The following is an 18479-nucleotide window of genomic DNA, read 5'->3' on the forward strand; positions in this document are numbered from 1 at the left end:
TAGAGGAAGACCGGCTTTGAAGGACCGGCGAGGATCTGACGGGCAGAGCCGAGGTTTGGGGGGCTGCGGATAGAAGGAAGAGGGAACAGCACAAGCCAAGGCTTGGAAGCCGGAAGGAGCCAAGCCCATTCCAAGAATATGATTGTGACAGACGCTGGGAGTCTGACTGGAGGAGTGGGAGAGAAGGGCAGGCTGGGTGCAGAGGGAGGGGCCCCTGGCTGGCCCGCGGTGGACCTGTGAGTGACTGCTGGCTCCTGTCGACGGGCAGCGACTGCCTGCAGGGGCGTGTAGGGCCCGAGCTCCGGCGGGGGATGGTTGTGATCAAAGGCTGCGCCTGCCATGGGCACTGGACGGGAGAGGCATCTCGTTCGCCGATTAGTCCCCACTGATGCTGCAGGTAACGCAAAGCCAGGTCTTCCCTCTGGAGCAACTCTGGGGTACGAAGACTGAGGACGGGGAGGCCACTGACGGTGCGGAGCGTCCATCAGAGTCCAGGTGAGCCAGAATCAGGACCTGGGCCAGAACGGAGGCGGTGGGAACGGAGAGGTCACGGCTGCAGGTGGCATCTGGGAGGTGACCTAGAGAGCCTAGAAGGAAGGAGGGGTGAGGAGGGAACAGGCATAGGGCGGACCGAGCCTGAGTGGCCGAGGTGTTTTTGAGGGGCAGTCAAGCTCCATCCCTGGAGCTGCTGTCCTGAAAGGCTGACTCTCCTGGGTCACCCAGGGATAAACCCTGGCACCTGACCCCAGAGCCACTGGCGTGGCCTCCACTCAGACAACAAGGAGTGACAGGGAACGACAGGAGCTGCGTAGACTGCAAGAGTGACTGTAGACGTGGGGGGAAGAACATGAGAGGAGAGGGGAGGGGAGAGGGGAGGGGAGGGGAGAGGGGAGGGGAGGGGAGGGGAGAGGGGAGGGGAGGGGAGGGGAGAGGGGAGGGGAGGGGAGGGGAGTAGGCCAGCACTGGCCCTGCGCAGGCGGGAGCCCCCGGCAGCAGCCCCAGGAATGGAGGCGGAAGGTGCCAGCAGCTCCCTACGGGGCCCAGCTCTGCTGAAGAATGCCTGCTCCCAGGGGCGCTGTGGGACCCTCTCCCTCCATGGCCAGAGACCCACTGCGCTCCTCCTGAGGGTCTGAGGACAGAGCCAGCGTCCCCACGAGGCCTGAGGGGGCCGGAGGCTGGCCTGCCGGCCTGCCCGGGGCGGCTGTACTCAGGGCCCGGGGAGGAGCGGCCACCTTCATCTCTCTCAGGTTTGGTTTTTTACAAGATTGATTTATTAACTATGATACATATCACATAAGGCCTTTTCAGTTTTTTACACCATTCCCATTGAGACAAGTACAATACTCTGTAGCAAATACATGATTTTAAAAAACAAAACCAAACAAAAACACCTCAGTCAGAGATGCCTCAGTTGATGGCTGACCATGCACTAATCAGGTTGGAGCCTCAAAAAACCCACGACGTGTTTAAAAGTTTGGAAATTAAGCAAACATTCCTAATACCAACTAGAGGATGTCCTGGTTAAAGCCCCTAAAATACAAAGAAATAATTGTTATACTTTCTTTACATACAGTTCTTCACTTTTGCTGCGAAACAGAATTTTGGGCACACAGCCGGACTACTAACACATTTCAATACCATTAATTTTTTTTTTTTTTCCCCCCTCAGGAAACTCAAAATATTTGTTAATTCAACATATATAAAGATCATTTAACATGTGAAAATACAAGTACCAGAAAAATAAGCTGGCAGCAGCACTATTCCAAATTTTCAAACAAGTTTTATTCCCATACAATTCAGACTTTTTAAAAATTTTTTAAAATGTACACAGGGAACATGATTCTTTTTTATGCAAACAATAACTTACGCCCTGTCTCGACTACATTGAAGTGTAACATCACTGCTGTTGGAGCTTTTGCCGAGGGGGCTGCTGGGCAGGAGCTGCAGGCAGTCACCTCTGACCCTCGAGGAGTCTGCAGGCGGCCGGCCGGTTGAAAGACGGCTCTCAGAGGAGGAGGTGAGAAGAATCCTTCCCTTCTAAGACAGCGGCGGCAGGCCCAGCCCGGGACCTCAGACGAGAGTGGCCCTTCCCCTCATGCCAGGGCTTCCCTGGTGCGATCGCCAGCAGTCACTCACGGATGTGACTTAGGCTTCCGGCACACACGACTCAGTCGTCCTTTCGCCTAAGCACGAACGAGCGGCTTGAACCTGCCCAGCAACTGGAGTGAGGGCAACTCCTCCATCCACTGTCTGCGGAAACCGGCGGTGCCAGGAACGAGCTCCCTGACTGTCCCCAGGCCCCGCGGCGCACCGTGCCCATCGCACACGAGGAAGGGGGAGCGAGGGAGCTTGGTCCGCGGCAACCCACCCAAATCCCTGGGGCTTCCTTCTCTTGCAAAAGCAGAGCCCTCGGTGGCAGAGCCAACACTTCCTCCGGCAGACATCCCCCCAGCAGTGTGGTTCTCCCCGCAGGAGAGGACTGGGGAGGGCACACACGATGACCTTGGATTACAAATGCAGCTGACTGGCTTCCGAGCTTCAGGGCTGAGGCCGGAACACCCGTGGCCTAGGGGATGGCATCCCTCCAGGTCCCCCCACCCCCGGCCCCCAGAGGAGCCAAGGCGCAGGGACGAGGGAAGTCGTGCTCTCCCAGCCCCTTCTGGCCGGTGTGCTGCCCCTATGCTGTCACCCTCTGTCCACCCTGGCAAAGACACACACATTCTGCTAGAAGAATCTCACCTGCAGCCATGCATTCTGCTTTAAGCAGGAAGACCAAGATGGCAGTGGGATGGAGGAAACCCCGGGAAACAGTGCTCAGCATTTCACACATTCCTCCTCAAAACGTCAAGTGATGGGAAGAACTTGACAGAACTCAGGAATAAATGTGCTGTGATACCAACATGCAACACAACCAAGAACTGAGGGCAAATTCACAAGCCACACCTCCTAACCTTGGACCACTTCGCTCTGTGGAAGTATCGGTGTTACAGATCCAGAATCAGCCTTATACTTACAATCGAGGGCTGTTCGTTTCCAGCTCTTGGTGCCTACACCCTCGTGGATGTAGAAAGAACACCGGACAGGGAGAGAGCTTCTGGGCACGCTGCTATTTTGCTGTGAGGCACGGAACGCGCCCCCTACCCCCGCTGACATGCTAACCCATTTTGGCAAAGGATAATTAACGCCTGCCACTCCCTCAATTCCTGGAGCTGTGGTGCAGCTCACATGAGAATGACTTGTCAGAGAACTTTCCAGAGCTTAACACACTAGATAAACGGGAGGTGGGGGGGGGGAGGCATTCCAGTTACGGGTAGCCTGCCCCAACACTCCCACACTCGCCTTCGTGGGTCCCCTCCAAGTGCCCATTTGGTCCAAATGCTGACACCCCCACCCCCCGAGGCCAAAGCCCAGGGCCCAGCACTGATACTGGTACCAATGCCAACTCGGAATGAATGTCCTCCAGCCCGAGAAGCAGAAAATGTAAGTTAAAGAGTTAGCAAAGGAAACAAAGAGGAACCCCTGGAGCTTTCTGTCCAATGTGGCTTTGGGGGCATGAGCCACCAGCCCGCACCTGCACAGTTAAAGCCCTGGCAGGACACTGGGGGCAGGCACGTGAGGGGGTCCCTGCAGCTGCCCAGGTTGGCTGGCCAGGGGCGCTGCGGGACCGGAGGCTAACCTGTGGAAGCCTGGTCTCTGCTACTCCCACGCGGGTAACGATGCAATGCACAGGTGTTCACCCTTACTGTGCCCCTTCCCCATCCAGAAAAATCACCTACCACTTACAGGACTGTGCAGTCTCAGGGATGGGGGTGGCCTGGGAAGGCGGGACAGCTGGGGGCTTGTGCAGCTCCTGGTGCAGAGCCAAGGTTGCAGCTGGCCCAGTGTGCCAGCACAAAGCGGGGGTAGTGTAGACTGGGCAGCGGGAGGGACCAGGGCCACTTCATAGTTCACACATGGGACAGTGGCCCCAGGCCACCCCCACCCCAAACTGGGGCTGACTGGCAGCACGTGAGCATGACCTAGAAAAGGCGGAGATTAATGGAGTAAATTTCCTCACCTGCCCGGGGCTGCCAGAGCTCAGGGAGTTGGAGGGCCAGAGAAGCACGAGACTGCCAACCTCAGTCAAAACTAAACACAAACACCGCCTTCCAGCCAAGTCCCGACCTATAAAGCGTGAAGCACAGATCCACCAAAAGAGAAGAAATCCTGCATCCAACATTTACATAAGACATTCGTGTACCTTGGATTTGTTTTTTGACTTGTATCCCTAAGGAGGCGGTAAAACTTGCAGGGATAATTTAGTTTTTCCAAGCACCTTATTTTGTCAAACAAGAACTAGAAACAGTGAGATATCCAGCTTACCCAGAGGAAGAAGTCAGTGAGCAAAGGGCCTAACCCGCCCTCCAACAGCCAACAGGAAGCGTCTGGGGCTGGGAGTGGCTGGGATTGTTCCGAGGCACCTTATGTCAGGTCACCCGGCTGAGGCAACCCAGGGCATCCTCGAACATACACCACAGGTGCTGCTTCTTAAAGTGCAAAGAGACCCCAGAGGATTCGGCAGCGTGTGGGCCTCCACCCCACGCCCAGGGTACCTTAGTGTCAGGCTTCTTCACTGCAAAGGCCAAGGCCCAGCCACGGGGAATGGGGGGCAGCCCGTATCTGTAGCAGCCGTAGCAGGGTTGCTGTGTTTGGAGGGTGGAGGTGGGAATGAGAAGGGTTCACAGGGGCCAGTGGAAAGGCCAGGAAGGGTGGGGGAAGGCCACGGGAAGAGGATGGTGTCAGGGAGGCACGATGCCCTCCTCACGACTCTCACGGTCTTTGTACCTTTAGCTCCTCTGGGCTCCGAAAGCCTGGGAGCGTGAAGGATGGCCGACACGGCACCAACAGACCACCGTACTTCAGAGTCCCCCCGCCACGGCCCACTCCCCACAAATACCCCTGCTGGCGCAGTATGAAAATGATTCCACTTCAACAGCAGACACACTGAACCAAACCCCAAGTGCACCCTGGCACCCTCCAGCTGTCCCCCCCACCGCCCCCAACCTTACGCACGTGCACGCACGCACGCAGGCAGCAGCAGCGTTTCTGTAGCATTGTAGTGTGTTCCAAGGCAGACCAGTACCTAGGCTGGTCTCCCTAGCTCTTCCCACCAAGGGCTCAAACCGTCTTCTTGGGGTGGTGGGGGGCATCTAGTGACAGGACGTAAGTGGGACCCCAACAGGCTCTCGGGCAACCACCCCCGGGCAGGCACCCCCGCTCTGCTGTCACCAAGACAGGGAGGGGTCCGTGTCCACCTGTCTGCCTCTTGGCAGAGGTGGGGAGAGAGCTAAATCTCGACGTCTGTAGTTTTCTTCCTTTTCTTTTTAAAAATCATTGGAGGGGGTCTTCCCATTTTTCTTCATGTTCCTTTGTTTTAAAGGGAACGTATCCCCAAAGCCTGTGAAACGAGGAGGGGGTGCGTGGGGGGTGGAAGCGGCGACACTCTCTCTCGGTCCAGGCACGAAGCTACCCTCCCTCTGTTCTGATCTGTTCTGAGGGCAAACGCCCTCAGCACTGTACCTCGAGGTGGCAGAGCCGCGGCCTACATGTTCCCAAGGAGGCTGCTAGACAGGCTGCACGGGCAACGGGGGTGGGGTGCAGACACGGGAGGTGGGAAGTGGCAGCAGACGGGAAGTGTTCTCTTTAGGGGCTGCCGGCCCAGCCTTGGGGCAGCCCGAAGCCCCAAATCTCCTCCTCCCCTGGCCAAAGCCCGTGTGCTCTGTCCAGTGGGCGGACGCCCTGAGGGTGGTGTGCACAGACAGGTTGGGGAGAGGGTCCCGGGAGCAGTGAGCGTGTGGACGGCCACAGGGCCGCTGCCTGGCTAGTTCAGTCCTCAAAAGGGTCCAAGTCAAAGGGCAGGGCCCCGGCTGTGGCCTGCAGCCAGCCCCAGGTCTGCAGCGCTGGGCTCAGGGCACTGGACGGCCCAGCCTCTGGCAGACTGTTGGCTGGTGGTGCTACCGCTGAGATCTCCAGAAGGTGAGAGGAGAGAGGGGACACCCTCCCCACCCCCGCCCCAGTAGACCCGGTTTTGTTCAAGGCCAAACGCCACCCCATCAAACACAGAAGACCGTGTCTCCTTTCGCCCTGGGCCTCGGGGGCTCACAGCGTGTGTTCGGCTTGAAGCTGGGAGGGGAGCAGTGGCTGCATCGGGGACTGGGGGGTGGGCGGAGGTGACTGGGGCGGTGACGGCTGACTTGTGACAGGTGTGGAGGTGAGGAAGGGAACGGTGGAAGCCAGGGCAGAGGGGGAGCTGGGCGTGGCGCCGGGAGGCTCGCTGATGGGCCGGTTGTGGAAGAAGAAGGGGCACTGCTGGATGAAGAGCTCGATGATTGTCTGGTAGGTCCGTGTGGCCGTGAGGGCGTCCATGGTGCTGAAGTCAGGTCTCATCAAGGTGGGCCAGAAGCAGATGGACAGGTTCTCACTGGTCATGAGATTCACCTTGTTGTTGTGGCTGACTCTGTAGGCGACACCAAACTCAAGGTCAGAGGCCCCCAGCAGGCCTGGTCGAGGATCCCGGCCGCCTGTGCTCATGGCCACTGCCTCGCCGGCTGCTCTCCTGGCCCGCCCACCCACAGCCCGAGGACAGAAAAGCCCCCAGGCACAGCTCTCCAGGGCACGAGCCCCTCCACGCCCCATCCTCTGTTCCAGTGCCTCCACGCGGCTCTGAGGCCCAGCTCACGGGAGGCACCCCGCTCCCCACCAGCCCCGTGGGTGGGCAGGATGCCTCAGGGACTCTCCCGCAGGCCCCCAAAGCAGGGCAATGCTCTGGCTGTACAGAGAAGAAGCGTGTGTATCCCAAGCCAGGGTTCATAAAACACCACTTTGTCAGGAGAGGAATAAGTCTGGCTGGAAAACAAAGCTATTCTGTGCGTGAATGAATGTGGGAACCACGCAGCTAACTGGTTTCCCGACCGTGGCTCCCTGCACTCGCTTGACTGCAGTTCACTCTTTTACACGGCACACCTGTCTCGGCCCAGCGTTCTGTCACGCCGGGCAGGAGACACGAATCCTGAAGAAAGGACTTTGGGTGTGCGGGGGGCACGCAGGCCTCTCTCAGACAGAAGCAGGACAAGAACCCGAGGTGGAGGAGCCAGCGCCCCAACAGGCTGAGGACGGAGCCTCGCTCGGCCGCACTCCACAGCCCACTGGCCCTGACTGGAGGTTTTCAAAGGAGGGAAGACCAAACAGCAAGCCCTGCAGCGTACTTGTTCAGGTGAGAGATGACATATTTGAAGACCTCATGGTTCTCCTTCGGGAATTTCTTGAGCACCTCCTTAAGGGCGTGTAATTTCTGCTCCCGGTCGTTGATTTCTGAGGAAAGAGAAAACCAAGACCGAGGCTGGTGGGCCTGGGGCTCAAAGCAGATACTGGTCGCGGGCAGCTGGTCAGGCTTGTGGCTTGGCGGCCAGGGAGGAGTATGCTGTGTACCCCACCTTCTCCGAGGGAAGCCCAACCCCAGCCTCTCCCTGCACGCCGGTGCCCAAGGCGGGCCCACCTGGCAGTGGCAAGGGGCTACCTCCGCGTCCCAGGCCCCTGATGAAGGGCAGCGCTGTACGCCTGGGGCTTCCTGGCCCCCCCACCAGAGACTCCACGATCCAGAGAGTCTACCATAAAGAACACCATTCTTTGCTCATCCGGTTGCCCCTGGAGACAGGCATCCCGATGCAGAAAGCCTGCCTGCTTCCTGACCAGACGGGTGAGCGCTGCCACCCACCCACGCCAACAGATGGTCTAGGGAGGGAGTTTGTCACAAGACCGGGGCTCTGTCCTTTTCTTGGAGTCACAGGGACCCTCCCCATATCTCCCTATTGGCGGAGCTGGTGGACGCGGCGGGGGAATTCTCGCGTAGCTCATCAAAGGGACCGCGTACCCCCTTCCCCCACCACCGCCCCAGTTTGCCCATCACGGAATGCTAACGTACTGAGAGGGGGAAAACACGCTCACCCAAATGAAACGCTTAACCCGTGCCAGGCCTGGTTCAGCGAGTCCTCACAGCCCTACGAGGCTGGGGCTGTTATCACCCCACTTCAAGGATAAGGAATCTGAGGCCCAGAGAGGTGGTAGCAATCAGCCTCTTGGTCTGGGAAACAAACCCTCTCCAGATGGCTTCAGAGGCTGAGTGAGGACCACTGCACTCCCTAGGGCCCCGGCTCCCCCTTCCTGAGCAGACCTGGCCCGCCTTGTCTGGGAGAGCCGCCCCGGGCCAGGGAGACAAAATTGGTCCAGAGACCACTTGGAACCAGTTGGTCGAGAGAGCTCTCTGAGCATGGAAAGATATCCCTATGGCCACTTGTTGGAACTGAAGGCTAGCTCTAGGACTCCAGGGCTCCTAAGAATCACAGGAGGATCCCATGAAGAGATGGCAGCTCTCCCACAACTGATGGCTGTGGGGTGGGTGGACAGGGGGTTCATTAAGAAATATGATGGTTCCTAACTGGTCTGGGGACACGGGCTCCTTTAGGATAGATGAAAGCTCTGGACCCTCTTCCACAAATAAACTGTGTATAGCCCTGTCTACAATTCCTGGAGCTTCACAGACTCCCCAAACCCATGTATTCTTTAGGAAGCCTGCGGCCTCCTACTTAACTTCTGTAGGAGGTGACGTTCCTAGAGGGTCACCACAGTCTGGGAGCCTCAAGCTAGACTTAGAAGGACAGACGGAACATAAAACGGCTGGTGGAGAGGTGTGGGGAGGTACAGGGAGGAAGGGCTGTGTGGTGATCTAGACCGTGTCTCTGACACCAACCAGCTGTGTGACCTCGGGGAAGTGACACGTCTGAGGGGCCGCCTCCTTGCCCACAGAAGAGGCTCGTGACGGTGCCTCCTTTACCTGGCAACACCACACCATGAAATGAAGCGCTCACAGCCAGGCACACAACAAGCGCCTGGGAGCAAGCGTGAGTTTCGGGGGACCAGTGGAAGAGGCGGCTGCAGAGACGGCAGGCGTGGAGCTACTCAGTGTTCGCTAGCAGCCTGATGAGCACGAAACCGGTGACCGTTTTGACTTGAGAGCGTGGCTTGATAAAATCAGTGTTTTGGTAACATCTGTCTGTTAGAAGATGACTACAAACCCCCCACAGGAACTAATTAGGTGGTGCCATTATCAGCTTCATTTCTCTGAACCCAAGACTTATTATTTTAAGGTTCAACTTCAAGGGCACACTTTTGGTCTGGCCTTGAGTTTCAAAATCCTTTACTGTTACGTTTCAATAAAAAGTTTACTTAAAAGAAGGAAACTGCTCAGGGTGGGGGCAGGGGTGGAGGGATGAACAACTGTCCTGGAAAACACGAGAAACACGTGCAAGCTGAGTCTCACTTAAAATAGCTGCGCCCTTCCAGACGGGGCTTGGCACAGGCCTCTCCTAGGCGCCCGCACGACGAGAACACAGCTGTGCACGAACGGCAGCACCTTCCCTAAGAGCCCAGCCTCACCCGTCCTCCTGGCTGGACGCAGAAAATGGGGCTGCTAACGGCACTGCCTGCCCGGGATGTCCCCCTCCTTCCCATCCGCCGAGCAACAAGGACGGCTGCCCCTTCTCTCTCTTCCGGGCGGTGGGCCGGGGGGATTGCAGAAGCTGCTCGGATAGCGATTCAAGGGCCACCCTCAAGACTGCCAGCCTCTCTCCCCCTCCCGGTGCAGCGCATCAGCAAGGGGCCTAACGAGGCCCCAGATGGCCAAGCTCCCCAGGCTCCGCCTCCCTCTCCCCTAGCTGCTCGGGGCAGGTGCTCGTGGGCGCCGGGAGCCTCAAAAGACTGGCAGGAGGAGGGGAGGACGGCAAAGCGAACAACAGGAAGGCTCCCAGGGCAGAGCCTGGCCCTGTGAAAAACAAGGTCCACCTCACGGACATCCTTCTGACCTGACCCGTCCTTCTGTCTTGATTTCCCTCCAGCTAGCAAACCACCACCAGTGTCGAGGGACCCACTCAACCTGGCAGTCTTTTCATGGTAGTCACGACACCAGTGACTTTTTACCTCTGGAGAGTGCAGGAATGTCAGTGGGGCAATTTCACAGTTGCTGTTTGTGCAGGCCTCCCACCACCCGAGGGAAGGTGGGGCTGGTTTATCCCCCACGCGGGCTGAGAAAACCCACTCAAGAGGCAACACCGAGGATACGAGGCTGGTGAGGGAAAGGAGGGGTGGGCACCAAGCTCTGTCTCCAAGTCCAGCACTCCCGCTCTGGATCACCTGCCTGCCACCATGCTCAGAGCCCTCGCCAGCGTCAATAATCCCCTTTCAAAGGGCTGAGGGGCTCTATAGGGCTCAGGCCTCCTCAGCTAAAAAACCATACTTTTGAAACCTTGTGTCTGTCAACTGAGACACCAATACAGGTTCAGGAGGGGCATCTGAGGTCAGCTGAATCAAGACGAAGTCTGGGGACTTCCCTGGTGGTCCAGTGGGTAGGGCTCTGTGCTCCCAACGCAGGGGGCCTGGGTTCGATCCCTGGTCGGGGAACTAGATCCCACATGCCGCAACTAAGAAGTCCACCTGCGGCAACTAAGAGATCCTGCACACCACAACAAAGATGCCACGTGCTGCAGCGCGAAGGCCTGGCGCAGCCAAAGTAACTAACTAGATAGATAGATAGATAGATAATCAAAAAAAAAAAGAAATACGAAGTCTGGATACAGGCCAGGGAACTTGGAACTGAGGTCCCAAGAGCTCTGGAGCAAGAGGAGAGGACAGGACTTCCCTGGTGGCGCAGTGGTTAAGAATCCGCCTGCCAATGCGGGGGACACGGGTTCGAGCCCTGGTCCGGTTAAGATCTCATATGCCGCGGAGCAACTAAGCCTGTGCGCCACCACTACTGAGCCTGTGCTCTAGAGCCCGCGAGCCACAACTGCTGAAGCCCGCACGCCTAGAGCCCGGGCTCCACAACAAGAGAAGCCACTGCTATGAGAAGCATACGCACTGCAACAAAGACCCAATGCAGCCATAAATAAATTAATTTAAAAAAAAAAAAAAAGAGGAGAGAGAGGATAGTCAGAGGCCACTGGGGGCCTCAGAGGCTAGCTTGCTACACCCCTCACAGGATACAGATAAAACAAGGCCCAAAGAAGAAAGAATGCTGGTCCAAGGTCACACAAATTGGTGTCAGGGGCCCTAATCCCAAACACTGTTCTTGCCCTGACTGTGTTACTCTGCTGCCATCTCTGGTACCCAGGCTGTCAACCAGGCTCTAGGCTTGGATCTCCTACCGCTCAACTCAGTGCCTAGAGGAAAATCCCTGATGGATTTTGACCACCTTGCACACCTGCACCACCAAAAAAGGAAAACACAGGCTCAGGGCACACCCGCTCAGTGATGCACGCAGGCACACATGGCATGCAACTGCCACCTGTCCTTCTGGTGGGAAATGACTCCAAGGCTGCACTCTTACTCTGTTGCGCCCAGAACGGAAGTTTCAGGGTGCCCTTCTCCTGGAGGTACGACCTGCAGTAACCTGCCCAGCGTCTCCTACCCACCACACGAAGGCAGGCGCTGCACACCTGTCTGTTTGCTGCCATCTGTCCCTGTCCCACACAGGGCCTGGCACATGCTAGGAGATGAGGAACACCCCCGTGCTCTTCAGCAGCTAACTGGACAGACAAGAGGAAGCGGGATCCCAGAATTAGCAACACCACAAGGCAGCATGTGAACAAGAGCCCAATGAGCAGCAGGACTGGTCCGTCTTGTGACCTTGCCAGCCAGTCATTTATTAATCTCTAGCCCTAAGGTTTCTCATCTGTAGATGGAAAGGGTGAGGCGATAAGCCAGCATCCTGAACCATATGGGGTCATATATCCCTTTGACGATCTTTTTCTTGCGGGGGCGGGTGGGCCACACTGTGTGGCTTGTGGAATCTTATTTCCCTGACCAGGGCTCGAACCTGGGCCCTTGGCAGTGAAAGTGTGGAGTCCTAACCACTGGACTGCCGGGGAACTCCCATCCCTTTGACAACCTGATGAAAGACAATGGTCTTCTCCGTAGACTTAAATGCGCACACAGAACTCACAAGCAGTTTATGGGGGCTATCGAGGCTCTGAGGCCAAAGGTCCTTAGGCTCAGAGCCTCTGAACCAAGATAGAGGCAGCTCTAGGGCCTTTTCTGGCGCAAAAGACATAGGGACAGGGTGTGTGGGGACTGCTGGACCAGAGGGATTCCTGACGGGTGGTGGGGGGTTTTGGAGGAGGCTGTGAGAGGGAAAGAAGATGCGGGGCAAGAATAAATGATACTGTTTCTTGAAGGCTGGGGTGAAATGTGAGGATGAGACAGAACGGGGAATTCAAGCCCCCTTTAGCTGCCTCCTGAAATCCTGGTCCTCTCTGAAGCCAAGCTCAGGTGCCGTCTCTTCCACGAGGCCTTCTACCTTCCTCCCTCCTTACTGCGTTTCTGCACTTCCAGCTCAGGTTGCTTCATGCGGTCTGGCAGAGAACTTAAATGAGCACCCGGGAGGGCAGGAACAGTGTCTCAGCGCAGAAGGTCACAAGGTCACGCCCAGCTCGCCACTCCCTAGCAGTATGGGCTGCGGCTGCTGCTATTCACTTCTCAATCTCCCACATATCACCTTGAATGTGGTAGGAAAATAACTGGTGAATAATCACAAAAATCTCAACTTGTAGGCACAATTTCAGCAATGTTCAATATTGTGAAATTTTGGAGCTTACAAAACAATTTGATAGTGACCTTGATATTTGTTGTGATGGGGTCGGAAACCATTTCCGAGCCCTTAACACACACAGACACAACAGCTCTTAGGTATTACGTGGAAAGAGCTGGTCAAGTTGACGTTTCCATGGAAACCCAGCCGGGCTGAGAATAGCTACTCTTGGGCATGAGAATCTTTGTTCCATCATGTCCCTTCACACTAACTTTGGCACTGCCCGGTTGGTGTTTCTGGTTCAGTTAAGCTCTGACACACACAGCCCCACTCTTCACTCAACTGTTAAGGCCGTGAGAGGTGCCATGTCAGTGAGATACACTTCTCTCTACCAGGTTCAAGACAACGGAGCTCCAGCTGACTAGCTTGGGGCACAGGAAACACACAATGGGAAGAGGAAGCGGAAAACCTCCACCCTTTTCCAGGCTGCAGTAGCAGCAAGAAGCTCCCTTCCTCAGCAGAGGCAGGCGGCGGAAGCTGCTGTAGGAAGGCAGCTGATTCCCTATCAATAACACTTTCCTCTCCTGCCCCCTATGACCCTCCCAAAACAAAAAGACGCTATGTCAGCAATTCCCGCAGAAACAATGGGATTCTTTCTGCGGGGTGCCAGGACTCTACAAGCCTCTAGATGGCGCCAAGTCAAGACAAACGCTGTCAGGAATCTCTGGGCTTCCAGCACGCTGGGTACCAGCCCACACCTTCTCTTCCTAACTTCTGCCCAGAGACAAGCTGACAAGCTTAGCTTAGATGGAAAGAAAGCTGGCTCTGGATGGAGATTTCCCATGTGTTTCACATCTGAGCCAGCCTGGAGGCTGCTAGAGAAGTGACTGCTGGGAGGACCTCTATCTCTGGACGGCAGGACCAGAGCAGAAGCTGGCACCTGTGCCCACCCCCTAACTCATCTGGAGAAGCCCAGACTCCTGCCCTGAGAAGGTAGATGGGAAAGAAGGCCAGGGAACCCAATGACAGTCCCAGAAGCTGCCAGTGCTTCTACCCCATCTCTGTGGGCTTGGATAAGATTGCGGGTGTGAACAATTTCAGTCAGCTAAGACGGTGTGCGTAAAATATGGTGGTGAAGGCGGCACCCAGACTGTGGAAACAAACATCACAGGAAAGGCAGACCATACAAGAGTGACTCTGGGGGCTCTGTAGCGCTGACAGCAGTCAGGTTCTGAGAGGGACACCCCTCCACAGCTGGGCTTCTGTCAGCACCTCTATTTCCCGAAGCCACTAAGAGTCCATGACCCACATCTTAAAGTCCTGTGAATCTGTGACAGCCCCCCGACTTCTGCCCACACCATCAGCTTTGTGAGTAAATCGTGTTTGCTTAAAACTCCCTCTTTTGAGTTGGGCGGTGGCAAGATAAGACAAATGTGCTGGGGTCCCAGGAACACAGCTCCCTTCCACTTCCCCACCCACTCGGTCGCTGGCAAAGACACTCCCTTCTGTAGCTGCACAGCAGCGGCTGCTTCTGGGGTCTTGGCGCACCCCACCAGAGGTACAAAGCAGAGGGCTGCCTTTGGCCAAAAAAGTTCAGAAGTGTCACCCCGTGGAAAGCTTGGAGAGGTCAGGCTTCCCCCCCAGAGCACTACATGAAGTCCAGGAAAGGCTGCCCAGTGGGAAGGTTCCCACATGGTGGGCAAATGCCTCCGGAGAGAGGCGAGCCAGGGCAGAAAGAGCTCTCGGGGCAGGCGGGATGGCGCGCGAGGTGACCGTTACAAAACCAGAGGTGCTAACTTGCTGCAGCCTCAAGTGGTCATCTGGTCAGGGCCGTCGGAGCTGTCCCCTTCCCTCAAGAGGATGGCTTCCTCCGAGGCTATCTGGCCCTGCACCACACATTAATGTCTTTCTAAGAGAGCTGGAAGAAGAGGGGTGAGCGAGAGGAGGACAAAGGAAAGTAATACACCTACCACTTACCAGGCCTGTGACACGGCCTTGCCTCCAGACCTCTCCTAATCTCACGTAATAAATACGAGCAGGGATGGTGACAGGGCACCCGAGGGCCAGGGACGGTCGCGCTGGCCATGCACACGCTGTGAGGAAGCAACGGAGCAGAGACTTGCCCCACGTCCGACATCAAAAGCAGGCTTCTCAGCTCACGGAGTTCTGGGGCCACCTGCAACTTTCTTGACAGAACCCTCAGAGAAGCACCTCTGGTCAACCAAGGCAGGGGCCTAACGTGTCAGCCCCTTCGGTGCCACCTAGCTAGTTCCCTTTCCTTACGTCCTTCACATCTCAGTTCCAAGAGTCAAAGCGTCCGCTCTCTGAGGGCAGGACCCATTCTTACGGTGCTGCACCCCCTCCCTCAATTTGCCCAACAGAGTCCGCCTGGGGCGCTGCCAGGGGCCCACAAGCTACGCACGGTGGCCACTACTCACTGTGTGCCTCCACCAGATCGATCTGCATGTTGTATGGGACCAGGGGGTCTGGCAGTTCTGAGAAAAAGCTCTTCATGGCCCCTGCCACAGTGTTCACTGTAAAGTCCTTCTCTGCCAAATCCAGGCTGTGATCTGAAAGGAAGTTGGGAGAGTGAGGCCAGATCAATCTAAGCTGGGCAGAAGCAAGGACCACTCAGCGCTGGGGATAAGCAGAGAAATGAGGGCCCAGGGATGCTGCCCAGGGCAGGCCTGGAGCCGGGCAGGGACTCGGGATCATCACAGAGTGGACAGAAGGTGGCATCCCTGGGTGCTGCTAAAAAAAAGAAAAGAAAGGTCTGAGATTCACAGACAGAGGCTGACACCCAACCTTCCAAGGTCAGCCTCTGAGCAGAGGAGCTGGCCCCCCCCATTCTGTGCCATCCAACTCCCCTTGTTTGGCCTGGATGTGCTGCTACCTTTTCCTTACACCCTCGCACTCAGGGAAAACAGGAGGAGGCTTTCCCAAAAGGCCAGCTCCCTTCTCCTGGAAGGTTACACAAATGGCACCACCAGCCTGGACTGCCACCTCCGCCCCCGCTCCTTGTGGTGATCGGGCAACGAGGCTCTTTTTCCCCTCGCTGGTCCCTTCCAGCTTATGATACCTCTGACCTCTGTCTCTAATTTTTCTTTACACACTCTATTGCATTTCTAATGGTAACAAGTCATCTACTGATAGATATCAGCTGTTTCTATTTGGGGGTTGTATGTAACCCATGTTACAGATTCTGGCATATAATCAAGAGTATACACAAGGGTGTCTTTACCCTCATTTTGACCTCATGCTTCCTATCCTGCAAGACTAACACACATTGTCCTTCTCTCCTGGGTCACCTTCTCCTGCTGCCAGCCAGCAGAGACTGACTGTGGTGTTACGAAGCGCTATGGGCCCCTGGGTGCTGCGGCGGGCGGGGGGGGTTTGCCTGCTCCCAGTGCACACTGGTTAGCCGCTTGGTCCTGCAGGCCCGCGCAGGCTGCCTGGCTTGGGCTCCTGAGGCCCAGTCACATGCTAAGTTGGACCCTACTTTGATCCCCAGCTTACTTTCCTCTCTGGTCAGTGACATCTGTGAATTTTTACTGCTTTGGCTCATTTGCTTCTGGCCTTGGTGGGTGTTCAGTTCTAAGAGTTAGCGTTTGGCTGTTGGGTTAGGGTGAAAGAGATTTGGCCTTCTGGCTCTAGGCCTCTCAGACGTGCTCTAGCTTAGGAGACGGAAGTCCCGGCCAAGAGCCAGACTAACTCATGAGAGTTCGGCTTTGGGAGCGTGGGGCCCAAGCTCAGCTCATCACAAAACGCTCGCTCGCTTTGCTTCTCTCCTGCGGGGTCTCTGTGAGGCGGGTACTCCTGTGGCCCTGGCAAAGGAGGATTGTCATCTCAACCCAACTTCTACATCACGGGCCTGAGATTAACGGCTGCACAGCCCAGTCCAAGGGAAGCGAGGCCCTTTCCTGGTGAACGAGGCACGTGCCGCGGCGAGCTGGAACGGTGTCTTTGGATGGTGGGGTGTGGGAGCAGCCCGGCTGAAGCGGGTTTGGCGGGGATGACACTTCTGTTTGCTGACAGGGGCCAAAACACTTTCTCCTTCTCAGTCACCCAGCCAGCACCCCTTGGCTTTGGGGCTGTGTGACAGGAGCGCCTCCGAGGGGCTCCACTGGCAGTTCGGCTGTTGTGTCTGCCCTGACTGGCCTCCGGTGCTCGGCTGCGCTCTGGCCTTACCTTGATCAAACTGTCTTTGCAGACTCTCCATCTCTGACTTGTTCCCGCTGACCCGGTAGATGCCTTCAGTGCTCAATCCTGAGAAGAAACAAGCAGGTGTCTTAGGAGCAGGAAGTGCAGAGCAGAGAATGAGGAGGACTGCACTTGAGGAAAGGGGAGAGTCCATAAGACACCCACTGGGAGAGAGGAACAGGGTAAAGCACTCTTGACTTACCTAGATGCTTCAACCCACTTTTGCCCATTTTCTTTTTCACTTAAAAATGTACAAGTATTTGTTTTTTGTAAAAATTAAAATGATACAGAAGCACATCAGACAAAGATATCTTTCATCCACATTTTGATGTATACTCTGGAATTTTAATTTTTTTAAACAAAATGGAGAGAACACTGTTTTAACCCACCCATTTCATTTACAAAGTATGTTGTGAACCTAAATCATTAAATGTTTTTTTACAACATGATTTTAAGGACATCAAAATATACAGTAACTTAAAAACAATCTACTGTTAATCATTTAGGCTTTTCCAAGTTTTCACTGTTAGGAATAACCCACAATTACGTTTTATCAGTATGCGGGCCTCTCACTGCTGTGGCCTCTCCCGTTGCGGAGCGCAGGCTCCGGACGCGCAGGCTCAGCGGCCACGGCTCACGGGCCCAGCTGCTCCGCGGCATGTGGGATCCTCCCGGACCGGGGCACGAACCTGTGTCCCCCACATCGGCAGGGGGTCTCTCAACCACTGCGCCACCAGGGAAACCCCACAATTATGTTTTTTGATAGCTAGTTAAGTTTAAAAGATTCTTGGCAGTGTGATTTCTTACTTTGTGGATTTCCTATTCATGTTCTTGTTCATTTTCCTATAGGAGTGGTTCTTCTCATTTTGTACTTGAATATTAAGGAACTATGTTAATGTTACATATCTGTACATTTTTTCTCTTTTGTTATCTGTCTTCTAATTTTGGGTACTGAATTTTTTGGAAGTACATAATTCAAAAATTTTAGGTTTTCAAGACCCATCAATTTCTTTACGATGTCTTCATCTGTTTTTATGGTTAGAGAGGATTTTCCTTTTCCTAGATCAGATATTCTCTATTTCTTCTACTTCTTCCTTCTTGTTCTTTTACAACTTTTTTTTTTTTTTTTTTAATGTTTAACTCTGCGATTCTTTTGGAACTTACTTGGTGTACAGTGTTAGGTAAGGAAAAAAGCAAAGCTAAAATTCAATCAAATAATAACATGGGAGGATATAAAGAACCAAGTGAGAGAATGACTCCCTCCACCCTTCACTCCCCACCCCTTGGCACAGGAAGTACTGTGCAGCTTGCAGTGGACTCCAAGCACTGTCTCTCAACTTGGTTCTCCTTCTCTCCAGGAAGGGAAGTCCACTGTTGTGCCCCTAAGACCATGGGTCTAAAGGACAATGACGTCACTGTGAAAACCAAGATGGGATCTCATGGCCAAACCAACCTTGGTTCCCTTCTGAAGATCATGGTTTTGAGCAACTCTGACCAGCTGAAGGGGCACTGAGGAAGCACCCTGGAGCCACCACTGAACACCAGAAGGCAGTGAGGACAGTGGAGAGACGACTAGGCCCTGAAGTCCATTAGGAGGCCCTTGAGAGCCAAGTGTCTCAACGTCAGTTATCACCGTAACTGATGCCTGTGGAGAGGCACCCGT

The 18479-nt window shown here is 55.3% G+C and overlaps 1 protein-coding gene across 1 annotated transcript in view; it reads right to left on the reverse strand.

The window, feature by feature from the left end:
• Positions 1 to 1248: 1248 nt before the first annotated feature.
• ARHGAP35 (Rho GTPase activating protein 35) overlaps positions 1249 to 18479 on the reverse strand; it is a 119778-nt gene continuing 102547 nt past the window's right edge. Inside the window, exons 4-7 of the mRNA XM_059045447.2 lie at positions 16805 to 16882; positions 15055 to 15186; positions 7245 to 7350; positions 1249 to 6496 (exon numbers count right to left, since the gene is read on the reverse strand). Of these exons, the coding sequence (XP_058901430.1) occupies positions 6139 to 6496; positions 7245 to 7350; positions 15055 to 15186; positions 16805 to 16882 (674 nt within the window). The 3' untranslated portion in view covers positions 1249 to 6138. The remainder of the gene's footprint in view (positions 6497 to 7244; positions 7351 to 15054; positions 15187 to 16804; positions 16883 to 18479) is intronic.

The sequence above is a fragment of the Kogia breviceps genome, chromosome 18 (genome assembly GCF_026419965.1).
Source record: "Kogia breviceps isolate mKogBre1 chromosome 18, mKogBre1 haplotype 1, whole genome shotgun sequence".
NCBI classification, from domain to species: domain Eukaryota; kingdom Metazoa; phylum Chordata; class Mammalia; order Artiodactyla; family Physeteridae; genus Kogia; species Kogia breviceps.